The sequence below is a fragment of the Triturus cristatus genome, chromosome 11, assembly GCF_964204655.1.
Source record: "Triturus cristatus chromosome 11, aTriCri1.1, whole genome shotgun sequence".
NCBI lineage: Eukaryota > Metazoa > Chordata > Amphibia > Caudata > Salamandridae > Triturus > Triturus cristatus.
This window is the reverse complement of record NC_140594.1, coordinates 984,967,027-984,990,999: the sequence shown is the minus strand read 5'-3', so window position 1 is coordinate 984,990,999 and position 23,973 is coordinate 984,967,027. Positions and strand designations below refer to the sequence as shown.

Genomic DNA, 23,973 nt, shown 5'->3' with positions numbered 1-23,973 from the left:
CCTTGTAAAACAAGTTCTGTACAATGTAGCATATGCTTAGATTGCGATGATGTGAATATTGCGTAAAAGCTCTCTCTAACTCCGGATGATCACCCCCTTCACGCATAAGGTCATCGACAATGATCATGTTTATATGGGACGGTGGCAGTAGCTCATCATCGTTGAGATTATCTGGTATACCCTCTATAAAACGGATATGTGGGAAACTACGGGACAGGGCTGTATAAAGAGGCTGCCAGCAGGAATATAGCCACACAATGTTATTAGGGGTTTGGGATAAAACAGAGGGCGCATTTTCTAAGAGCTTTTTTATAAAATAGCTCTTACCACAGTTTGAGGGGCCTGCTAACACGCAGGAGAAGGGATGTTGCAAACGGGTGTCCATGGTGTGGGGGGTGTCTCTCTAATGGCTCTAATAACCATAAGGGATTGTTTTATAGTCCGCGGTCAGGATCCTTTTATCAAAAACAACGCGCAGGGTTTTATGTAAGGGCTGCGTCGTAATTTCCCATTTCTTTTTGGATCTGACTATGCATGGTTGGTTCACAACTATGGTCTTAGCAGTTTCACAATCGGCTGATGCAGCATATTCGTGCACCAGATTCTTTAGACTGTCAAAATTGATTTTTAGGGTGTTGCTGACATTTAAGGTTATACCTTTGACCTTCATACACACTTTATTCATGTTTGTGCGGTAGGTGTAGGTCTTAGGTCCTGACGATACGTATTCTATTATATGCTCACCCTTATCGAGCTCGCTGGTCAAATCACCCAGATAATCCCCAAGAGGAGGGTCTTCATCCCCTGGTTTACTCAGAAAAATCACCGAGTCGGTATCATGATACAGACAACGGTCCTGGAGTTTATCCATAACCCTGTAGAGCTCTAGACGGGCGTGGGCTGTAGTGAAACAGGCTATGAAGATATTTATGTTGTTACACGTTGTGGGGTATGCTTTTGTGTATTTCCAACACACTGCCGCTGTCTCGTCATCGATAAAATTGCAGCTGGACACCTCATAACAGGGGGCAAATAGGTACTTAAACAGCTCGTCCGGATCTGTTATTAAGGTCGTATTTGATAGGTTTGTACGCTGTGCGAATTTTCCCCATAAGGAGTTGAGGCAGAGTTTAGCTAACTGGCGACGGGCCGGGTTGACCTCTATCATATGGGGGCGTAAATGTATACCCTCGTGAGCATAGTAGTCATCGATGTATTTCTGCTTTGCATCCTGACTAGTACACCATTCGGGATACCCTGAGGCCTCCTGTTTGTCTCTGAGAAACAGATTAATGTACGGGACAAAGAGCTGGGTCGTAGTCCTCTTAAAATGCCACACCTCGTGTATCCTTCCGAGCCTGTAACCTTTCTCTAGCGCCACTTCGACCTCGATACTGCACCAGGTCCCTGTGAGCATCCTTTGTTCATCGGTGTGCCTGCAACCACCTGTCTCTTTAAGCAATGCGCATGTTCGACATAGGGGGAACAGCAGCTTACCATCGACTCTGTAGGGTAACACTGGAAAGTAAAGCCGCCTTGGCGGATAGATTTCACATTTAACTAACCCAAAGTATTCCGAAAGGGGCTTAAAGTCTCTATATATGATGGTAGGGTGTCCTAAGGGGTATACCTTCATTTTGTTTACAAAGGGGTACAGGCTGGTGAAATCATAGTAGTGTATTTTCTCACCCTCATCCGTGGCCCTGTACAGTTGTATGGCGTTTGTACGGCCTCCGAATAAGGCATCGCGGGGTTCCAAGGGTTCTGGTAAATCACGACTCTGAAGGTAAGAGATGAGCTCGGTGTCGGTTGTTAACATCTCTAACCACTCGTGCTCCCATAGAACCCTCATAGCAAAGCCACATTTTTCAACATACTGGGCCTTCAGCAGAGTACGTCTGTGTAAGTGCTCAAATTTGGCACCCAGAAGTTTGTTAAACTCGTGGGGCTTGTAACACTGAGGGCAGCCGTGGTAAAAACAGCCGTTGTATTCAAAGGCCGTCGCCACCCCGTTAATTACAGCGTACCCGTCCAGGTAATAGGGCCCCACCCGGTATTCACCACCCTGCAGGGCGTGTTGAATATGTACGTCTTCCTTCTCAGAGATGTACATGAGCCACCGGATCGAGGGGGTTGAATAACGTTTCTGTTTACCGTTATAGAGGTCTGGCGGCACTAGAGCGATACTTTGAGGTCTTAAAAACATGTGTTTGTAGATGGACATACACATGGATGCCAAAGTGATGTTTTGAAAAGGGTCTATGTATGCGACCTCTTTTATCAGTGGAGCCATCTTCGGTTTCAAGACCCGACTTTTCTTTGTCATTTGAGGTTTCTTAGGCTTCAGCATTCTGACTTTCTTAGTCATCACCACCACAGCGTCTCTGAAGAGGTTACACGCTTGGCGCAGGATCATTACATCAGCCTGACAATAAGCTTTCAATTCTGTTTGAAAATGAAACTCTTTTTCACGGTTTTCAGAGTACCATTGTAGAAAGCTCTCTTTCTCGGCTGGCATCATATATTGAACCCCGTAACTGTCAGGAGATGGCATGGGCCCCACATAATTCTGGTTCGCCCATGTGTTAAAAAAGTGTGGAAAATAACCCTTACACCCTGGGAAACCAAAGGCTTTTGGCAGCTTACTCAATTTCATGGGTAGGAAATTCAGAGTGTCTATAAACCTTATTTGTAAATGTCCGACTGTTAACAACATCAGCTTTGAACCCTGAGTAATGAGTTCTACTTGCACCTTTTCACGAATCATATTTTGTAAAATAAAGAATGAGTCGTAGGCTTTTGAGTTGTGGGCCAGCATAGTATACCCTTTGAATTTGGTTTGAATGAAAGTGTTAAGGAAATCACCAACGCACGTTCGGCCTTCAAACTCCCAGCTGTCGTCGGAAGTTAGATGGTGTGCGTAAATATAGTTAGGTTGGTGTACACCCGTCTCCTGTGTGCACTCTATATCAAACACTATGTAGGCTTCGGTTTTGGTCTGGGGCTGGCCTATAACCATGTAGCAACGATGGTTGGTACCCGCCGCATAAGCCGTATGGCATCGGGGGCATTTCATACCTTTGCATTTGTGATCAGATGCCACATACCGACCACACTCAAAACAATCCATTTTAGGAGTGCATTTAACAGCTTTCTTGTGGATGGTCAAACAGTCTTGAGAGCGACAAAACAGCTTACAGGTGCGACACCTCACCTTCAGGGCGGTATCTACGAAGCAACCATCCCTCTGGCACATCTTACAGTGCATTTCACACTGATGACGGTCCTTAGTGCTGTATATATGGTCGCAATGGGTGCACACATACTTGACACCCAGAAAACCTTTAAGGTTTAAGATCCCGTAAAAGTGATTTTCGTGGTGAAGCACATATACGGTCTTGTTCCTCACCTGGCTGCCAGTTGTAAAGTACTTCCAAGAGCCATTGTGATAAAGAACTTTCACCGTCACAGCGAAATAGTTCTCAAAAAGACCTATATCGCCAAAGCCGACCATGCGGTCGGGAGGTATTTCAAGAACCTCATGGGCTTCAGCCGCTCTAGACATGATGACCGCGTCGGTGGTGTTGCGACCCAACAGTAGGCCTACGATGCTGGCCGCCAGACACGTGTTGTTTGTATCGTTGTTAAAGTCGAGCAGCCAACGTTGTTTCTTACCAATTATCTTACTGTATAGCACGCTCTTTAAAGGTCTGGAAACACCCCCCTCACGCCCCCGGACAATGAGGGCTATGACGCGGAAAGTGCCATAGGCGACTAGTTCAGTCTTACTCTGTAAAAGCCTCGAAAGATTTTCTAAAAATTCCACAGCGTCAAACACATCTCGGGACCTCTTTTTGGTGAACAAAGGACTGTCAAAACCTTGTCCCTGGAAACGTAGTTGGAAAAAATCATTAGGACCCACAGCGCGTAACAACCTTTCTATGAGCGTTTGCACCGCCTGGTGTATAGCTAAAATACCCTGATCGGAGGACCTTATCTGGTGAAGGTTAGCAAACCTAAACTCCTCGTAGTGCTCGACGGCATTAAATCTCTCTACATCACGCCTGTAGCTTCTAACGCTCTCTAAATATACTACCTCTGAATCCTCATCTTGAGGTATTTGACTTGCTGGGGAGCTTGTTGCTGTATCGTATTGGGGATTCTGGTCCCGTATGGGCTTAGGGGCCCTTTTAACCACCCTTGTAGCACATATTCTGGCTTTCTTCAGTTTACTTATTAAAAGCCGTCGCTGCTTAGCGCTATTAGCCCATTTTTGTTTTTTACGGGTCCATGCTTTTCGAGGTAGCCGACCCCCTCCTATTTGAACAGTCTGGGCTGCGCCTAGGGGCTCTGGACTCAAGGCGGCCTCTGTTACAGACCCACCCCGAGGGTCATCTATGCGTTCCTTATGACGGAGTGTTGGTTGTTGTTCAGGCGTAGCTTGTGAAACGGTGTGACGGTGTTCTATGTACTTTTTACGCCTGAGTAGCCGTAAGAAGTGTAGGGACTTTGTCAGTAGTGTTTGTACTTTACCGAGGTATTTTGATGTGAGGGTTCTTTTATTAAAACCAGAGGCCCTGACATTCTTCAGGGTGTGTAGCTGACCTAGTCACGTCTGTATACGCCATATGTCCGATCCCGCTTCCTGACACGTTTGGAGGATTACCCTTTTACAGAGGTCAACCCTTTGCAGTATTTTCTGCTGAGCCTCCACCATGACCCTGGCACCACTACCACCCAACCCCAATTTTAAGGTTGCGGTGTTCGCTTGGCGTTTTAACTTCCTGACCGCCATTTGTATATCCTTTACATGCGCGTCTAGTACCGGTTTAGGGTTTACAGAGTCATATTTTGGGGGGTGAGGGCTGAATACCGTGTTTGGTTGTATAACAACCTTTAACAAACCAGGGTCTTCTCTACTGACTGCATCCCCAGCAACCATCTGTAACTGAGGTCCTGGGGGTATCATAGAAACAGGATCCCAGTGCGAGCACCCTGGAGCATTGGGTGAAGGGACCTCGCTATATGACACCTCCATACTCTGATTTGACCAATCATCCCAACCCGTACTGCAACCCGTACTGCTATGGGTGTATATAGTTGGGGGGGATACAGGGTTTACACACCCCGAGGGGCTTGTTGGGTCGTATGCACCCTCCGGGGTTGCAGGTGACATGGGGCACGGTGAGTGTAAATGCCTGTCGTAATAATCAAGGGTGCTACCGTCTAAGACAGTGGCCGTGAGGTTGTCTGGCGTATGTGTAAATGGTGGCTGCAAAACCCCGGTGTCTGTGTTAGAGAGCCCCCCGGACGCTGCTTCTGACGGTCTAACAAATGTGTCTACAGAGGATGTCATTGTCACGGGGCACCCCATGCTGCCGGTATAAGGGGCTCCTAAAGGCTGCCCCTTGTCAGACACATTGTCCCTAAACTCAGAAGGCGCTACTACAGATGGTTCCAGGGTTTGGGTTATGGGGCATTCCTCTACAGGCGCCACCCGTTTTATTTTTGAAGCTATAGAGGTCTTCAGAGGGTGGGATGGGTGCTGCGGTGTAACAGGATTGACTAAGGACCCTTCCGATGCTTCTACTTGTAACGCCTGGACCCCTTGTTTATTCTTAAGATATTTTCTTGAGAGCCTGTTGACTTTATGGGTTTGGGGTTGTAAAAGGGCTTCTGCAGGTGTCGTTACAAACGATGGTTCCTTAGAGAGTTCGGGTGTATCTGGTTCATTCACCTGCTTAACAACATTTTTTAATGAGAGATCTAATGGAGTCTTTAGGGGTTCGGGTGCCAGAGGTTTCTTGCTGAGGTCTAAAGGGTCTGCTAGGGACTCCGTGACCAGCGACTTCTTCTTGAGGTTTAAAGGACCTGCCTGGGTTACTGAGTTCGACTGTTTCTTCTTATGGGCCGGTTTGCTTGAGAGGGGGTTCCCTTTTGAGGGCTTGAGAGGGTTCAGATACATAACGGATGCGGCGGTTCTCTTCCGTATGTTTGTGTAGTATGTGTAGATCTTATTCTGGCGTACACGCCTACTCACACCTTTTGCCGCAGGCGGGGTGTTCAGGACAGTCTTTGTTATATCAGCCAGCGTTTTTGTTGACCTCTCAGCCTCATACGCATCTTCACCACTGTTCTTTTGAACGGCTCCTAGAATGTAACATAAAAAAGATATATTAGAACAATAAGGATCCCGTATAAGATGTTTACCCTACCCATCGTAGTACACCGGGTACTACATGCCGGTGACCCCCATTGTTTGAGAGAATACAACCCCGAGAGATCGTTTTCCACACTTTTTTTTTAAGTAAAAACACACCTTTTATATGGCTTTTCCCAACTCCTTTCTTTATCACGGGTCCGTCTTTAGATGCGGCGGATTTTCTTTTCCCCGGCCTTTCTTTTGGGTGCTGCGACGTCTCTTGCACAAACACGACATCAGGGGACCCTGTAAAGGGAAAAAAATAAGCATATTTGTAGTATAAACCGACCACAGCATGCTCCGCTGTGGAGTGTTCCTATAGTTCACGTTTGTGTTTTCCCAAGTCTTAGGCCTTTGAAAGAATGAGGGCCTTTATTTTAATTTATTTTTTCTGATTTACCTGTAAGTACAGGGTTACCCAGCACATTCAGAGACATGTCTTGAGACCACCCGCGTCGATGTGCATCCTCAAGAATCTTTTGTAGTTCGGGATCCAGACCTATAAAAAACACACATACATGAGAACTACCATTGGAAAAGCAGAGCGTCTAAGACACAGGTGTAAGAAACTACTCCGAACTAGACATCTCTAAATACATATACCTGTCTGTAGGGCGTGCATTTCCTCGTCTGTGAGGATTAATTCTGGCAGATCCTGCATCTGGGTTGAATATAAAAACGGCTGTTTTAAAACCACACCTCATAAGCAGGATATTACAATTACATGCAGCTTAGAAAACCCAAAATACACATCACATAGAGACACGCATCCTTACACCTGGTATATGTAAAACATCTAGGAATATGCTCCAATGTTTAGGGGTGTACAAACTGTAGGCATGACAGGTCAGACCCTTAGCTAAAAGGGCTGGTTAAAGTTTGGGAAAAGCATAAAAATCAAAATTGAAAACAAAACCTGCGCATTTATGGTATTGTAAACATTCTTTACACTAGATAAAATGATATAACCCTCTCTAAAATGAGTATTAATCACCGTGGTTACCCCGGACATTTATTTATTTATTTCATTTTAACCTTGAAGCAGCGGAAACAATAATCAGGGTATCTGATGCATTTATAATAAATAACCCCTAAGCTATGGGCGGCCATTCATGTTTTTAAAATATATATATATATATATATATATATTCATTTATTTATTTATTTTTTGCAAGTACTGTTTCTGACAGTGTGTCCTGCTATATGATACAACAAGTAACATTGTCAGGCCTATTGGCTTTGTCACGGGCTGTTAGTTGCATAAGGTAGGCCTATTGGCTTTGTCAATGGTTGTTAATTGCATAAGGTCAGCCTGTAGGCTTTGTCACTGGCTGCTAGTTGCATAAGCTAAATAAGCAGCAGCTCCGGCGTGTATATTGTTTGCTCGTGATACTTGCACATTTGTCACTATTGCCGCATGTAACATAACGTTTGCTTTTGTAACATGCTCACTAGTAATTTATCTTCTCATGTGTCATCACTGTTCATACTGTGAAGCGCTCTGACACCTACGGGTAAAGTCCGCGCTATATAAAAACGCAATTAAATAAAAAACTATCTGTAAACGCCCTGGGATGGGAAGGGAGGGGGGAGGGGTGTGTCACGGTAGCTTCCCCCAGGCGTTTGCGAAGGCCGAGGCCGCCCCTCCGTGATGTCATCACAGGGGACACCCCTGACGTCGCGGAGGACCCTCGCAAATGCCTCGAAGGAACTCCCGTCGGCCATGACACCGCCGCCGCCAATTGGATCCCCGTGGATGGGGCTCATGAAGCGCCCCCCACCGCCTGACCAGACCCAGAGCCGGGCCCTAGTTAAGACGGCTCTGGGGCACTTATTTATTTATTTTTGCCTGGTGGGCCGCGAGCACTGAACAACGGCTGCCACAAACCCCAGCGCGCCCTCACGGTACATAAGGGGCTGGGACTCAGGGGCTGCAGCAGCACTCGAACACCACCAGCCCACACGGCCTCCACGAGGGAGGGGAGGGGGAGGGGGGGGGGGGGGTTATGTTTTGTATACTTGCGGGGTAAGTGTGTGCACTGCCCATTGCCCCCCCCCCATGCCTCTGATACCCCCACCACGCCTGCACAAAAACCCCCCAGAGCAACGCCGTACCCAAGCGTACTCTAGGGGCTTCAATATTTTAAAAAAACTGTTGCAGCGCCCACGCCTCCAAGGCGCCGTCGGTGCCCCAAACAGGCACACACTTACCCCGGAGCTCCGCATGGAGCACAGCGGGTTCCGGGGGCTTAAATTTAAAAAACAACGGAGGCCTCGCGCCCGCGACCACCAAGGAGCCACATGATCACCCATCCTATGCCTCACAAACCCCCAGAGCTCTGTATGGAGCAGAGGGGGACTCCGGGGTCTTTAGTTTTAAAACAGTGGCGGCCTTGTGCCATCGCCCCCAGGTGTGTCCCCAGCCATGGCCTACCCCCGGCGCTTCGCATGGCGCCCTGCGGGCTCCGGGGCTTCAATTTTTTAAAACAAGTCGGGCCTTGTGCACGCCTCCCCTAGGAGCCGTTGGACACTCATCCCAGGCCTCACAGACTCCGCAGCTCTGTATGGATCAGAGCGGACTCCGGGGTGGGGGGGTCTTCTATTTTTTTAAACGGGTCCGCGAGACATCGCCCGTCGTTGTCACACACCCCAGAGCGCTCACGGGACACAAGCGGACTCGGGGACAATTATTTTTATCTCCCGGGGTCTCGAGGCCCACACACCCCACCAGCAACCCTCCAGCCCTTACCAGACCCCCCAGCAGCGCCGGCCGTAAGCAGGCTAAGTGGCCTTTATTATATCTTACGGGGGCTCGAGCCCCCCACAGCCTCAGCAACCCTACAGTGCCTGCCAGAACACCTCCGTGGCCTTGTGGCATTTTGGATTGCACACCTATCGGGCTTGGACAACTATCAACACAGCGCCCATTGGGTGAGTACCTAAACAGTTTTTATTTATATTAAATTGTTTGAGGGGTTTGATTTTGCGGACTCTGGGGCCTCTAAATCAATGGGTAACTATGTAAAAATGCTTCTAGACATTGTTAAAACTTGACATTCCAAACATACTTTACACCCATCATTAAGAACATTAAGCATCCTGCCAACACCCTTATTTAACATTAATTAAGACAGCGTAAACACCAGCATACATAGCGTTAAGTATCTTTTTAAAAATACACCATTGTTCACATTAAATGCATTGTGCTTTGCGTCTTTTAAAAGATTCAAAATTGTAGCCGTGTTTCACAGCACCCATTATTCACATTAAACAACATATCACTGTGTCTTAAACATTATTTAAAACCACATAAACAACGCCCTACATAGCTCCAAAACCCCTTTTAAAATGCAGCTTTGTTCACTTAAATACATTCCCCAACTCATTAAATAACATAAGCTTGCATCACTGATCCAGCACCTTATTTACATACCTCCCTTAAACTGTTGCATGCAGCGTCAATCTGTGACAAGTTGCTCTGATTCATTATTCCCTTTAAAGTCCTTGGCTGAGTCTGTACCGCGGCAATTCCCCAATACAACGTTCCAGAAGTGTGGTCTCTGTATGTGCTTTGTTCTTGAGATACGTGCTTGTGGGGTTTTATACTTTGAATGGTATGCTAATTATACAAGCCGTCCTTTGGGGAGTGGGCTCCTAATGGGTGATAGTGCATTGGTTTGAGGTTTCATTTCCCAACCCCAGGTCCTTAGAGCTTACCTTTGGGATCATCTTGTACACAGGCCTCTACTGTCATGCATGACGTCTCACATTTTTTTGGGTGGGGGGTTTAGGCGGCAGCAGCCTCTGCACTTAAGGTCATTTCGGTGGTCCTAGGGGTCATCCTTTTGTGTTCAACTTATCCGGAACCATCTGCTAATCAGGACTGGCACCTTTTTAGGGCTGCCTGACCCTTGACCCTACATATGTGGCTAATTACATTTCAGGACTTTAAGATGCTTCCTTGTTTGACCCTTTTGCAGTTCCATCTGTGTTTAATTACTTTTCACAAACTCTTCTTTTAAAACTCCCCTCTGAGCTGTGTCACCAAGGGGCTGGGGGCTGTCTGCCTGCGTTTTTCACAAATCCCCACTGCAGTGACATTCATGGCCCGGCTCTCTCTTTTTTTTTTTTTTTGTCATGTCTTGAACAAACCCTGGCATGTCCCTCCTAGACACAGGCAGTTTTGCGTACACTGGCATGTCACCAAATTTACACTACCCTAACCATATGCTGCTTTTAAACCTAACACCAACTTCAACACATGCTCACCCTCTGACACAAACCTGTGCAACATACTTGTATTTCAACGGGCTTGATGCCTGTCACTTTTAAGGACAAGCAGCTGGCACTTTCAAGGACTCACAGACCTGTCACTTTTGCAGCCACACGTCACTTTTAAGGACACACACACACACGTCACTTTTGCAGACACACATGTCACTTTTAAGGACACAGCGAGGGGCGGGGGCAACAAAAGGGGGACCTGTCACTTTTAAGGACACGCATGATGATCGATGGTATCAGAATATACTACTGACTTTGTTTCACTGTATACCAGATAGCGTTCTATGTTGAATTTCTTAACATTGCCACATTTTACATGCGTCATGGTTATCTATGTATTTCTATTTCATCATTTAACTAATATTTGGAACCACAGAGTTCATGTGACACATGTTTGCAAATCAATATATTCATAACTTGATACTTTCTAAGATCAGTGATGATCACAACACTCCACTTACCACACTTTGAGAAAAAAGTGTGATAATGATGTTAGCCACTGTGATGTTCGTGTGATAGTAACTTTGGGAATGAGTAGCAAAACTCTTCGCTTGACAGTCTGAAATGCATTCACCTGGGCCTACATTTGCATACTTTGATGACTTTCGTGGAATTCACAAAGAATGCTAACAGTATCCCCAAAGATCTGCCACTGTAAAACATACACACGATTACTCAAATGCATAACCAGTTCCCACAATTAAATAAACAGTTGATATTTCCATCTGCAAAAAGCGTGTTGCTAAAATGCATTTGCATAACATAATATTTTTCTGTTTCTTCATGGGGAAAACATTTTTCTATCGCACATACAACCCCCTTAGGTGAAGCAAGCTTGAGTTATGTGCAACATTCACCCTATACCATACCCTTCAACGGTAGCTGAGGTCCAAAGAGATGGCGGCTCCTGGGCCCAAGAAGGCTTTTTTCCAGGCCTATGAAGTCTTGGGGAGGGTTGCAGCATGTCCCCTCTCCCTAATTATGCAATTCAGCCTGGGGATTGAGTCCCCAAAGCCAAAGAAGGCTTTGGGAGGTGGCCCCCACCCATTTTTATTGTTTTTGGCCCCACAGGATGATGTCCCTGGGACCTAATAAGGCTTGTGAAGGGTGCCTAATAACTCCCTCCACTTATAAATTGGATTTGGCCCAGGAAGATCGGGTTGGTAAGGGGGCACTTGCCCCCCTTCCCAATAGTAAGGTATTTGGCTTCGGGGGATGTGGCGTGGGGATGCTTGACTGCGAGGGGTTGACATCAGTACATGCCTTTCAACCTACCCCCATGGTGGGTGTTGGCTTTACATATGGTAATAAAAAAGTACCGACCCCCAGACGTGGGTCCTTTGCTCACTTTGCCACTGGATTTAAGCTAGCCTGGCTGATATGGGGTGTTACCCCAAAACCAGTCCCAGGATGCTTGTTTACGGTCCAGGGAAGACCTGGCTTGGCAGTTCGGGCTGGACTGTTCCCATGAGGAACAATGTCAAGGCTGATTTGCATAGGGCTGGGTCTGAACTGGGGTGGCGAAGTGAGCTAAAGAGCGATGATGGATTCAACCCAGATGTGTGACTGGGGGTGAGTGTCTGAAAAATGTCAGCGCTCTGTCCATCATCTTCTTGTGTTTGCAATAAAATATTACTCAATATAAAACAAAAATAGAAATTAGATGTGATAAAAAGACCTGATTCTGTTTAAAAAACATTAGATATTCACTGAAATAGCAAAGGTTAAATGTACATAGGTGAACATGTGCCAAAATATTGTTTTGAACTAAAAAGAACCCATTATTCTTCCTTTTGCTGCAACAGCCTAGAACCAGTCCCTGAAGGCAAGACAGGGGCACAGAACTACAGCGCCCAGCACCCAAAGCAGAACGAGTCACCTCCGACACAACCGTGAGTGCCAAGAGGTGCTTAAAGTCAACTGCGGACCCCCGCATCTTGGGAGCCCCTTATTCTTCCTTTTGCAGCAACAACCAAGAACCAGTCCCTGAAAGCAAGACAGGGGAACAGAACTACAGACCCCAGCATCCAAAGCGAGACAAGTCACCGCTAACGCAACTGTGAGTGCCAGGAAGTGCATAAAGTCAACTGTGGGCCCCCTCCGTGCGGGACGCGCGCGTGCAGTGCCTGGGCTAAGCATGGGCTAAGGGCGGGCCCGTCCTGCACCCATTAGCAACATGAGGAGGCGGGGCGGGGACACACCCCTAACTTTGGAATTACAGGAACTTTATTCACAAGCTAGCAGTCAATCCTTGACAGTGTGACCTGCAGATCCAAAGGTACTTTAATTTTTTATTCAGCAGGCCCTTAAAGATTCAGAACCCAGCAGGGGCTGGAACAATAAAAACAGAGTTATCATTTTTATCCTATGCTTGACCTTGTCTTCAACCTCTACAAAAAGTCAGAAAAATGAAATAAAGATAACGCATAGTATATACGGTATATACTATGCGTTATCTTTATTTCATAATATACCATTAAAAGATGATTTAGCATGGGCAAAAGAAAGCACACAGCTACCGTAGGAAAAGCATGCTCCCCAGATAAGTCACAAATGTCCCTATTGAAATACATCACAGGGGCTATGGGGGCCATAGAAAAGCAGATTTTAACAGTGGAGGAATCTCTAGGGGAAGTGGCCCAGTCCCAGACCTCGATAGCGCAGGTTCTGGTTAATGACCCTGTGGTCCTTGGAGGTAAGGTAGAGGCGGAGAATCCTAGAAGGGAGAATAAGGGGGAGGGAGCAAATTAGGTAAATGGTTGTATATAACATATCCCTGACAGTGTGTCCCCTTCAAGATCAAACTCACCAGCCCCTAAACGTGTTAAAAAGCCCAGATCCCAGGGTGCAGTTATTCTGCATGGTAAAGAGATAATACGGAGTAAGGAGGGAACTACTCTGCCACAGGGCTTAAAGCAAACTAAGACTATCCCCCCCAAAACTCTTCTAGACCCAAACTATAATCCAATTATTGGTAAATTAGACACCTTGGTGGCGGCACTTAAAAACCTTGACCAACACATGAATGAAACTTTAGGGACAATCCAAATGAGGCTAATGAAAGTAGAAACAAAAACTGACTCATGTCTGGAAGTCCTGACAATTTTTTCTGCTGGACAAGGGATGCACACAGTACACAAATTAGATCCTAAACCAGTTCCAGAACTGGACACTGAAGCTATAACTTTGAGAGGTACAGTTGACACTGCACTATTAGACCCCACCACATGGTTCTACACCCTTACCGGCTGCAAAAGAACGATGGGGATGAGAAGGGACAGGGCAGCTCCTGGGAACAGATACAGGGTAACAGGCGATTACGGCCCTACATTAAGCACTGCAGAAATTATTGCAGAGCATAGAGAACAAGCAGAATGTATATCGGATCGCTTGGACCTCCCACCAGCCACAGCCCCATATGTGGTAGTTCTGACAAATGTTCCCCCCCTAACTTCAAATAGTAATGAGAATTGGTTTCCTTAAGAAACAAAACTCTGAACTGGCTGGGTGTGAGATCGGGACTGACTGACCATCTATTTAATGATTTTAAGATGGTAAGGCGAGTGAAATGGTTAGGGAAGGGGAAAAAAGACCAGTTTGGTGACTGTGGGGTATAGTCCTTTGAATCACCCGCTTTGGTTGAGACGGTCCTACATAGAACAGGGCACATTAAACCTGATGGGAAGGGAATCTTACTTTGTATCCTGGGTTACTTCTATCGCCTATCATACCCAAGGAATAATTTAAGATCACATCCTATCACAGAGCAGAGACCGAGGTTCCCAAAGTACACTGTCCAAACTACAAATAGATTCCAATGACTGTCTGCATTGGACGGTCTGGACTGACTTAAGGGGGGGCCCTACATAGCTGCAGTGCAGAGTAGTCAGAGAAACGCGGACACAACCACTGAAGGGAATAATCCCATGGTAAGATCTTGGGAAATACCACCGACAAAGACCACGGTCTCCCAAGTGGTTGAAGTCACCTCTCCAGCTAAATCTATAGATAACCCAACACCAAGGCGTCCATCAACAAACTTTTTGGGCTGCATATTCTGGAACGTGGCAGGGCTAAGCAGCAAAATACAAACCACAGAGTGGCTTGATTTTATAAAGGATTATCTAATTATTTGTTTACAGGAGACATGGCTGACAGAGACCATTCACATAATCGGGTACAGAACCTATTTTACTCCGGCGACGCCATCAAGACACAGCAGTGCAAAAGGTTTTTTTTGTATATATATATCTAATGTTTTCCAATTTTCAAATATTGTATTTCATAAAGAAAACCCCTATTACCAATTAGTGGTTTGTAACATGAAAGGTGCCATGAGTCTAGTAACTTCTATAATAATGCCCACATTAAAACAATAACAGATGTCGTACAGGAAATGAACAAAGACCTGGAGGGTGTTGTCAGTGAAAAGAAAACCCATGTGACGATTTGTGGGGGGGTGATTTTAACTTGCGACAGTGTATGGCACATTCAAATAAAATGTGTGGGATGACCTATTTAGAGGATGAAGAACAGTCCCACTTTACCCACATGTACGGTGACAAGATCGATGAACTGCTCCTTAAATATGACTTGACATTTGCAAATGAGATTTCAACACCTTCTGCTAGCCGTAAGAATACTTTTAATGGGAGAATAAATAATAGCATTATAGGCCATGTTTTATTATCAAGGCAATCTATTGGCTCTGTTTTTACTTTTTGTACTCATTCAATCACTCTCAGTGACCATTTCCCTCTAAGTGTACAGTTATAATTTGAACAGCTTTTTAAACAAGGGTATGATAGGACTGCTCATCAAGTAGAAAGAATTGAATTAGCACAACGAAATGGCTATAGCGTACTCTGGATCCAGGTCAGGCCTGGACTGGCCGTAGCGGGCACCGGGCAATCCCCCGGTGTGCCGCACGGGTGAGGGCTGGTTTTGGGCCCCTGGGGGCCGTTTTAATTGCAGGGCCGTTTTTGCAGCATAGCTGCAAAATCGGCCCTGTAACAAAATCGGCTGAAAACCGGCCCTGGCAAAGAGCTCGGCGGCACCCCCAAGCCCCGGCGGGGGGGGGGGGGCGGCGGCCGAGCACTTTGCCAGGGCCGGTTTTGGTTCCCAGTCCGGCCCTGATCCAGGTTATTCCAGAAGTTTTCCTCTCACAATTGATAACTGAAAAGAAAGATGCCTTTGATCTATGCCTAAATGACTTCACTCCTTCTAATGAGATAATTGAGGCTTTTCTGGTTAAATGCCAGGGAGTAAGAGAGAACCTTTTTGTTCGTAAGGACCGAATAAATAAAGGGGGAAAAGGGTGGTTTGATGCCTTATATACAAAAGCCCACACATCCCTGAAGGAGGCACTACATAGAAATCCTAGAAGTGCAAACGAGGTCCACCGCTGCAGAGCAGAATACAAACAAGCAGTGAAGTATTTTTTTAGATACCTCTTGGCAGTCCCTAAAAGTACCTCAGTATACCTATCACATGCTGAACTTGGCGCTCCCTCTGTTACAGACATGATTAAGATAGAACCAATTTTATTGTGGCATCAAATCTGGACTTCAGATCACACAGAACCCAATCGTGCACTAATTGGTGATTGTTTAAAATCAGCCTCTTATCCACGTATTGCATGGTTGGCGTATGTCCAGAGGTACTTTTGTGATATGGCGCACCCAGAGTACTTTGAGAAACCAGAATCATTGGGAACGAGCAGTAGAAAAACGTTAAAAATGGAAGCAATTGTACACCTGGATACACAAATATTGACTACCGAACTTTGTAAACCTAGTGTTTTAAAAAATCAACTGATTTTAACTACTTTTAACATACAGCCATATCTTACATCTGTTTTAAATACTCGCCATAGGTATATCCGCACACGTTAAGATTAGACATATTTAATGGGTTAATTACCTTTCCCATTATGTATGACCGGTCTCCAAATCTCCCAAATTGCCCTTGTGATGATAGGATGCCACAGAATACTATGCATGCGGTACTTTTTGTACATTTTATACTGTGTATAGAAAGAGGTGCGTTATCCCGCTTATTAGACTCATGTCCCCTCTACAATGTAGCCCTGCATACTTGTTTTTACTATCATTGCCAACATTAGAGGTGTCATCATTCTTATGGGCTGCTTTTTATGCTAGGAAAAGAAATATTCTAGTTCCTTCCACCAAGTCTATATTAAAAAGCACATGCTTAAAGGAGTAAGGAAATGAAGCTGGAGGCAACTATAATTATACATTTTTATCAAGATGTGCTTATTTTTACTGTAATTTATCAACATAAAGCGAAATGAACCAGATTAAAGTTTTCATACGAGGACTTCATGTTTTACTCTAAGAAGTGTAATTTTTTTCTGGAAAGCGAAACAAAATGTATGTATCGATGTGCTGTGCACCGTTGATCACTTCTTTTATGTGTAATTGCTTTTATGGATGTTCTTTTTTTTATGACTCAGAATAAAGATATATCGAACTAAAAAGAACAAAGAAATTCACCTGTTATAGTAAGCAGAGCTAACTATAACTTACTCCTCTGTCACACACAGCTTTGGACCTCACATATTAAATCACACATGACATGCTCTATGACATTATTTATGACATCACTGAGGCCATCTCAAAAGACATCATTGATGATATCACTGATGACATCCTCCAAGCTACTTTTGTACACATTAGTCTATAAACAAGTATGGCATTAGTGCTCTGAGAGTAAGTATAAAATAGCTCAGAATAAAATGAAGCCTCATTAATGCTAAAGCACACACAATCCCCTTAGGTCAAGCAACCTTGAGTTATGTGCAACATACACTCTATATCATACACTTCTGGGGTAGCTGAGTTCATATTTTACAAATGGTCATAGAAAACAAATTTTCCCAGACACTCAAGCCCTATTCCATAAGTAATTCCCCACTACAGACAGCCTTTAACCTGTATCAAATCCTTCACAGTTAGAGATCCTCTTGTGAGAAATGAAGTGGAAATGTGTAAAAAAGAGGATACTATAAACAGTGTGACCCTTCAGGGTTACAGGGACATTACAGTTAGGGCAAGATTTTACACACACCACATGATAGAAATGTGACAGTTATAGTTATAGTTATCTTAAGTAACTATAACTTGTGCCCTGAAGTAACTTGGACTTGCACCACCACCATGCACAGTTTTCTAATCAATAATTTCACTGCAAATGTTGCAGTGATAATATCAAAGATGTCATTGAAGATGTCATGAGTGATATAATATGGGGGGTAATTAGCAATGCATAGTGAGGGTGTGAGTTATAGTTACCTTAGGGCATGAGGTACAGTTACTTGAGATAACTATAACTGCTGAATTTGTATAGTTTTGTGTGTGTAAAATCTGAACCTTACTATAAGGTTTTTAAATTCTATTTCTTAAGTGCAACGTCCCTGTAACCTTTGTTTTTTTCAGTGGATTTCCATGTTTTTAATTCTTCTTCCTAGCTATAATGTCCCTGTAACCTTTGGCCTTTGAGTTTCTGAGTGGATGTATCAGTGACCATATGGGTGTGTTAGAGGGTGTGTGAGTGACTGTATGTGTGTGTGGGTGGGTGGGTGTGTGAGTTGGTATATAGAAGTGTGATAGTTGTGTGGGGGTGTGAGATAGTGTGTGAGTGTGTGATGGGCTGGTGTATGAGTGGGTGTGTAAGTGACTGTGTGGTTCTCAGTGCTGTGTGAGTGGCTGTATGGATATGTGGGTGGGTGTGTTAGTGGCTGTGTGGGTCTGTGAGTGGTGTGTAAGTGGCTGTATGGATATGTTCATGGCTGTGTGAGTGGGTGTGTGAGTGCATGTGTGGATACATGAGTGGCTCTCTAGGTCTCTTAGTGGATGTATCAATGACAGTATGGGTTCATGAGAGGGTGTGTGAGTGGTTGTGTGGTGGTGTGAGAGTGTGTGAGTGGGATTTTAGTGAGTGTATTTATTTTATTGGTATCTGACTTCATGGATCTGTTGTGGATTTGGATCTCTGGATCCATTGTGGATTCAAATGGAGACGGCCATGCTGAGCAATGCGGTAGATCCACAGATCCTTGTGCATGCAAAAAAAAAAGATTCTGCAATTTATTCCCCAGGAGAGGTCCTTCACAGACTCCTCCATCAGTCCCTTGGGGTCACAATACCTCTATTCCGACCCCTTGTATCTTTTTTGTACTTTATTTCTCCCCCTAGGAACCATGTCCTGATGACAAAATGGCACCTGCCACTTTTCTATCAGGTTGTGACCGGCCAATCATGGCATTGCTGCTGGCATGTGGAACCACAGATCCACCGCGGTGGGTCTGTGTCTTTAGATATACATAATATATTTTCTTTAATAACTCCAAAACTACCAAACAGATTTACATTAAATTACAAAAAGCATTTTTTTCTGGACTAAAATCTAGCTTTCTGACAAATTTGGTTCAGTTCCGTTCAGCAGTTTGGGCTATAGTTGTGTCTAAACTCCCTATTGAAATTTGTATGGGGAAAAAGCATTTTGGGACCCCCTTTTTCTCAGCCTTCCCTCTATGGATCACCCCAAAACTTTCTGGACAGCAGCTGAAGTGCCCAGCAAACTAGTTGCGAAAATGTCATGAAGATTCATCAAATGGCACCAAAGTTATTCGCAAACGACACTTTTCATATGAAAACTAAGTCATAACTATAAATACCTACTTTTTTAAAATAATGACTTGTGAACCAAGATACTTGATGTAATAGTGATGTACTGTATATTTGGCCAGTGGTTCCCAGCCTTTTGACTTCTGAGGACCCCCACTGAGTCACTACTGGACGCTACGGACCCCAAGCAATTTGCACAATCCAAATTTCAATTATTAAAACAATAATTTGCAAAAAAAAATAAGTGCACACCAAACAAATACTCGAATAGCTAAAGATTTTATTATTTTATATTGAGAAATTTTGTAAAAATCTAAAAATGTTAATGGGAAGGTTGGTGCTGCATCTCGGTGACTAACTTTTCAACGTTTGGTTTTATTTCACAGTACGGGGCTCCTACTCTTGCCCGGGCAGAACTGGGAACCCAAAGTAGCCCTGGCAAATGTTGTCAGACCAGCCCCCATACAGTGCATACCATGTGCAGCGAGTAAGCCTCACCACTACAAAGGGGGCTTTGGGGCACTCTCCCCCCAAGAAAATTTGGAAAAAATGGTACACTCTACAACACATTTGTCATTATATATTGAATTCCATTAGCTTTAAAAGCACAGTAAATGGTGACCTTACTGTGCGCCAGAATACGACAATCTTTGTTGGGGCTTGTTACCTGTCTTATTTAGGTCCATGTAAAAATGCTGCCATCTTTTACTATTATCCCCTTTTCTTGCATTGACCTCCCTTATTCACACAATAACCTTTCACGCACATTTGCATGTGTGACAATGTTGGATTTGTTTTTCTGAAACTGCTTCACTTACAGATTCTGCTTCGCTTAACATTATCACAAATCCTTGAATACCTCGTATAAGGCCGTGAAGTACTTTGTGCAAATGTCATTCTATTTGTCATCCCCAAGGCAACACGGTTATCTATAGACCATAACGATGCTGGCTTGCAAAGTACTTGCAAGAATGCTTTTCATTAAAAATAAACAAGCATTTCTGAGTTTAGTTGGAGGAGCGCTTTGCTGACATTGGTCAAATCTCTACACGCTGAATCTTCGACCCAGCAGCTTACTGACATCTCTACAAGGGTGTCCATTGTGTGACAAAGATGAGGACTTCCATTCTTCCCCTCCAGGTAATCAGGGTTGCATCATCCAATATGGGGATTCTTGGCAGAACACATGCATGCACGCCCTAGACACTTAGGTTAGGGTCTGCATAGTAGGAGTACTCCATATTTCTATATTGTTTTATATGCCTGCATATGTTTACACTGTATTAGCATGATGGTGGAACTTTTTATTCTGTTCATTGTCTTGGTATTTCTGATAACTTTCATCTGCCTCTGTCCATTGATCATTACAGCACATATGTTCTATACAAGAATTACATTGGTTCAAAAAACATTGAAAAAGCCCCACTATGTATCTCTTTTATATTTCTTTGAGAATAAGAGGGCACGAGTGACTGAGCAAAAGGGTTCTAAATCTGTTACCACAATTGCACAGAAACAAAAGTATATTGTGACAAAAGCAGTAACCCACTGAGTTAGGCACATGAAATAAATTTTTTTAAATGCAAGGTACTTGTACTTTACAACAGGCATGTTAACCATCTGCACTACCTTAGATGAGTCAAAGCTGCCACTAGTCAAAACTCCCATATCTCTCCAGCAGGTGCATTAATCACTGGAGTTATCTTGACACTGTTATTGTTGCCCACAAACTGCTAATTATAAGAAACTTTGCAGTGCTTTTAAAACTTCTGCCTGCAGACCCCCTGAGAGTGTGTCACAGACCCCCTGGGGTCCGCGGACCACAGTTATGGTCCTTTTGACAATCCATCCAAGAGAATTGCAATATTTAATTTGAAATGTAGGCGAGCGAGAAAGCAATTTGAACAGATCACACTTAACGTTGTTTCGAATAGTACATTTTTTTTGTTTAAAAAAAACATTTATAGCATATACATTTTTTATGGAGTTCCTTTCATCACGTTTGCTCCAAAAAGAGTGCACAAAGAAGTGTTTGTAGAGATGCTCATGTGCGTAGTGATCAGAAAAAAGACAATAAATAATAGTAGTTCCCAAAGTAATCACTAATTAACATCAATGGCTATGATAAATTCGAATTAGCCAAAGTCAACAGCCTGTCTGAGAGGTTCATTCAATATTAATGTTCCTTGTTTGAAGGACTGGTGACTTAATAAAGCCCACCACTCATAGGCATTCAATTCAGGCTTAGAGGATTATTGTTGTCGACGTTTGACCCAACTGGTGCATGAGGTTGATTATGTCTTTGTATGCAGGTATTCATCAGGACAGTGATAAGGGGTGGTTTAATAGGGCAACCTAAAAAAGACACACTAATCAATATAAAGTGGGTCCCATTAAAAACATTTGCATCACTAATTGTGCAGGGAAACCTCTGTCCTAAAATGGTGCAGCCCCACCATAGGTGGGAAAAGGGATTCTACCTTGATACACCCTTCTCTCTTGACCGAATGCTTGATGTCCACAACTTTCACCAATTCAATCTGAGGTCATAGAAGGAGTGCAATTAGTCAAAAGTACCATCTAAGGTCACAAGCGTGTTAGATTAGACATGCGAGGAAACTACCTAATCCTGAATGGCCGATCACGTAGATTCATCTTGATGAGTTACTCAAAATGATCCATTAATGGAAAGACTGAGTAGGACAGGCTGTAGTTGAACGACATGGAGAAAGTCTCAGTAAGCCTACGTGCGTTAAACAAGTAAACAAATAAATCATATTGGAGTCTATATTATAATAGTGAACAAAAAACAAAAAGACTGTCAGAGTCAAGGCGGATAAGAGACATTAATGGTTATAATCGCCTTTGGAGGAGCGTACTCACTCCCGCGCTTACCTCTCCTGATGCTCTGGCCAAAATGTCTGTGCAAATTCAAAGTGTGCGATTTCCACGGAGAGATATGCACACCGGCATGCACTTACAATGTGCACGTCGGCTCTAATCTGAATCAGAAAAGCAAATTATTTCTTAAGAACGGCTCTGGAGGCTTCATTGAAATGTCACAATTGGGAGCATGTAACCCAGATGTTTTTGAAAATTGCATCCAATATGAAAGTAACACAAGGATCAGATTACAGCGAAGCTGTGCATAAATGTACAATGCCCCTCACATTTACATAATTTACATAGCTCGAATGAATATCTGAAATAAAATTATAACTACACTAAAGTCTTATAATAGCAGTCAACGTGAATAAAAAGAGGGAAAGGTCCCATAGGTAGAGGAGGACCGTTGAGACAGGTGTCACATTACACAATATACAAAGTGCAGGACTTCTGTAGAGATATTTCATTTATATACATTAGATATTAGATGAATCTATCATTAGCATATGGAGAATTATCATAGGGGCATGCACGGTGCAGGTATGCATTATCACAGCAATTATTACAAAGTCACAAGTGTACATAGACACAGCAAGTGTGTTAATGTTACAATGTAGAAGCCTGTCTGGAAACCTCCTCATACTCATTAAGACTCCTCGCAACTGTGTCCAGATTATGTATCCATTTTCACACTCTAAAGTTTAGGATGTTACTGAAATGCTCACCTCTCGGGTTGGCGCTAACCTTTTCTATCACCAACCATTTCAAACTCTCTACAGGGTGTTTGAATGCGTTGAAATGTTCAACAAGAGGTGCCCCCTGAACCTTGCAACTGATTCTACTGCAATGTTGCAGTATAGGAGCCTTAACGTTTTGCTTCGTCTGACCTACGTACAGATAATCGCACAGGAACCGCATAATATATATTACGTCCATGCCATTCCAGTTGTTGTGGTCCTTCAGTTGGTGTCTGTGAATATTGTGTGTAAGTGATTTTGACCTCTATTGTCAAGCTATATGCTTTGCAATGCCTACATTTGAAATGTCCTTTCATTTGGGGACGATTCCACTGGGTCAAAAGGGTAGTCTTAGTAGGCCCACCCAGAAAGGACCTCACAATAGGTTCTTTATACTTTTACCTTTTTTGAACGCATGCATGGGTACCTCGGGACTTTCTACCTCATCAGCAACCATAGACCCATGAAAATTAATTTTTTTCTTGATTTAATTACTGCCTATGCAAAATGTTGTTACGCAGATCATGTCATGTGCTGTCATTGTACTTTGTTTGGGCTACAAGAGAGCTTCTCTGGGGCAGTAGCAGGTCCTCTTGCGTGACCTCTGTAGTAGACTTTTGTAATAGCCTCTATCCACTAGTTAATTCATCTGATTCAGTGAAGAAATCAGATTTTTTTCAAGTAATTCCTGCTAAGTCTGAGGAATTGCCCATAGGGCCAATTGTTGCTCAGACTCATGGGATGGTGGCTGGTGTATCGAAGTGAAGTGTTCCTTTCACTCTTTTTCCTATACAGTGTAATATGGAGTAGACACTCTTCTTCTTTGATGGTTACATCCAATACATGTATAGTCCTGTTGTTATATTCCACGGAAAATGTGATGTCATTTGGTTTCAGATTAAGACAATTGTGGAAACTCCTTAGGGTTTCCTCTGAGCCTGTCAGTACCATTAATACATTCTTGATGTACTGTCTCCACAACCTATGTTGTTACTGTATGGGTTGGTAGAATCAAATATTTGGCTCCTCTCAAAATGGTGCATTTATAGAATAGCCCGATCTGGTGCAAACCCTGCTCCCATGGACACACCTTTAGACTGGATATATTAATGTCCTTGAAAAAAGATGTTTTTAGTCATAGCGTTCTCAAGGAGGTATATTATGAAATCCGTGGGGACCGGTACAGGTCTAGGTATTTTGTCCAGTACTTCTTTTA

General features: G+C 43.9%; 1 protein-coding gene across 1 annotated transcript; it reads right to left on the bottom strand.

The window, feature by feature from the left end:
• Window positions 1-412: 412 nt before the first annotated feature.
• LOC146785783 (uncharacterized) lies at window positions 413-6,863 on the bottom strand. The gene is made up of 6 exons (XM_085633107.1): window positions 6,806-6,863; window positions 6,603-6,701; window positions 6,320-6,448; window positions 5,199-6,150; window positions 1,498-4,481; window positions 413-900 (listed from the first exon to the last, which is right to left on the bottom strand). Exons 1-6 carry the CDS (start codon window positions 6,861-6,863, stop codon window positions 413-415), a joined length of 4,710 nt encoding a protein of 1,569 aa, XP_085489233.1.
• Window positions 6,864-23,973: the final 17,110 nt, after the last annotated feature.

Coding starts and splice junctions, on each gene's coding strand:
- LOC146785783 (XM_085633107.1), bottom strand. CDS start 6,863: ATGCAGGATCTGCCAGAATTAATCCTCACAGACGAGGAAATGCACGCC. Junction 6,702..6,805: donor AATGCACGCCCTACAGACAG/GTATATGTATTT, acceptor TGTTTTTTATAG/GTCTGGATCCCGAACTACAA. Junction 901..1,497: donor GTTACCCTACAGAGTCGATG/GTAAGCTGCTGT, acceptor GTTTCACTACAG/CCCACGCCCGTCTAGAGCTC.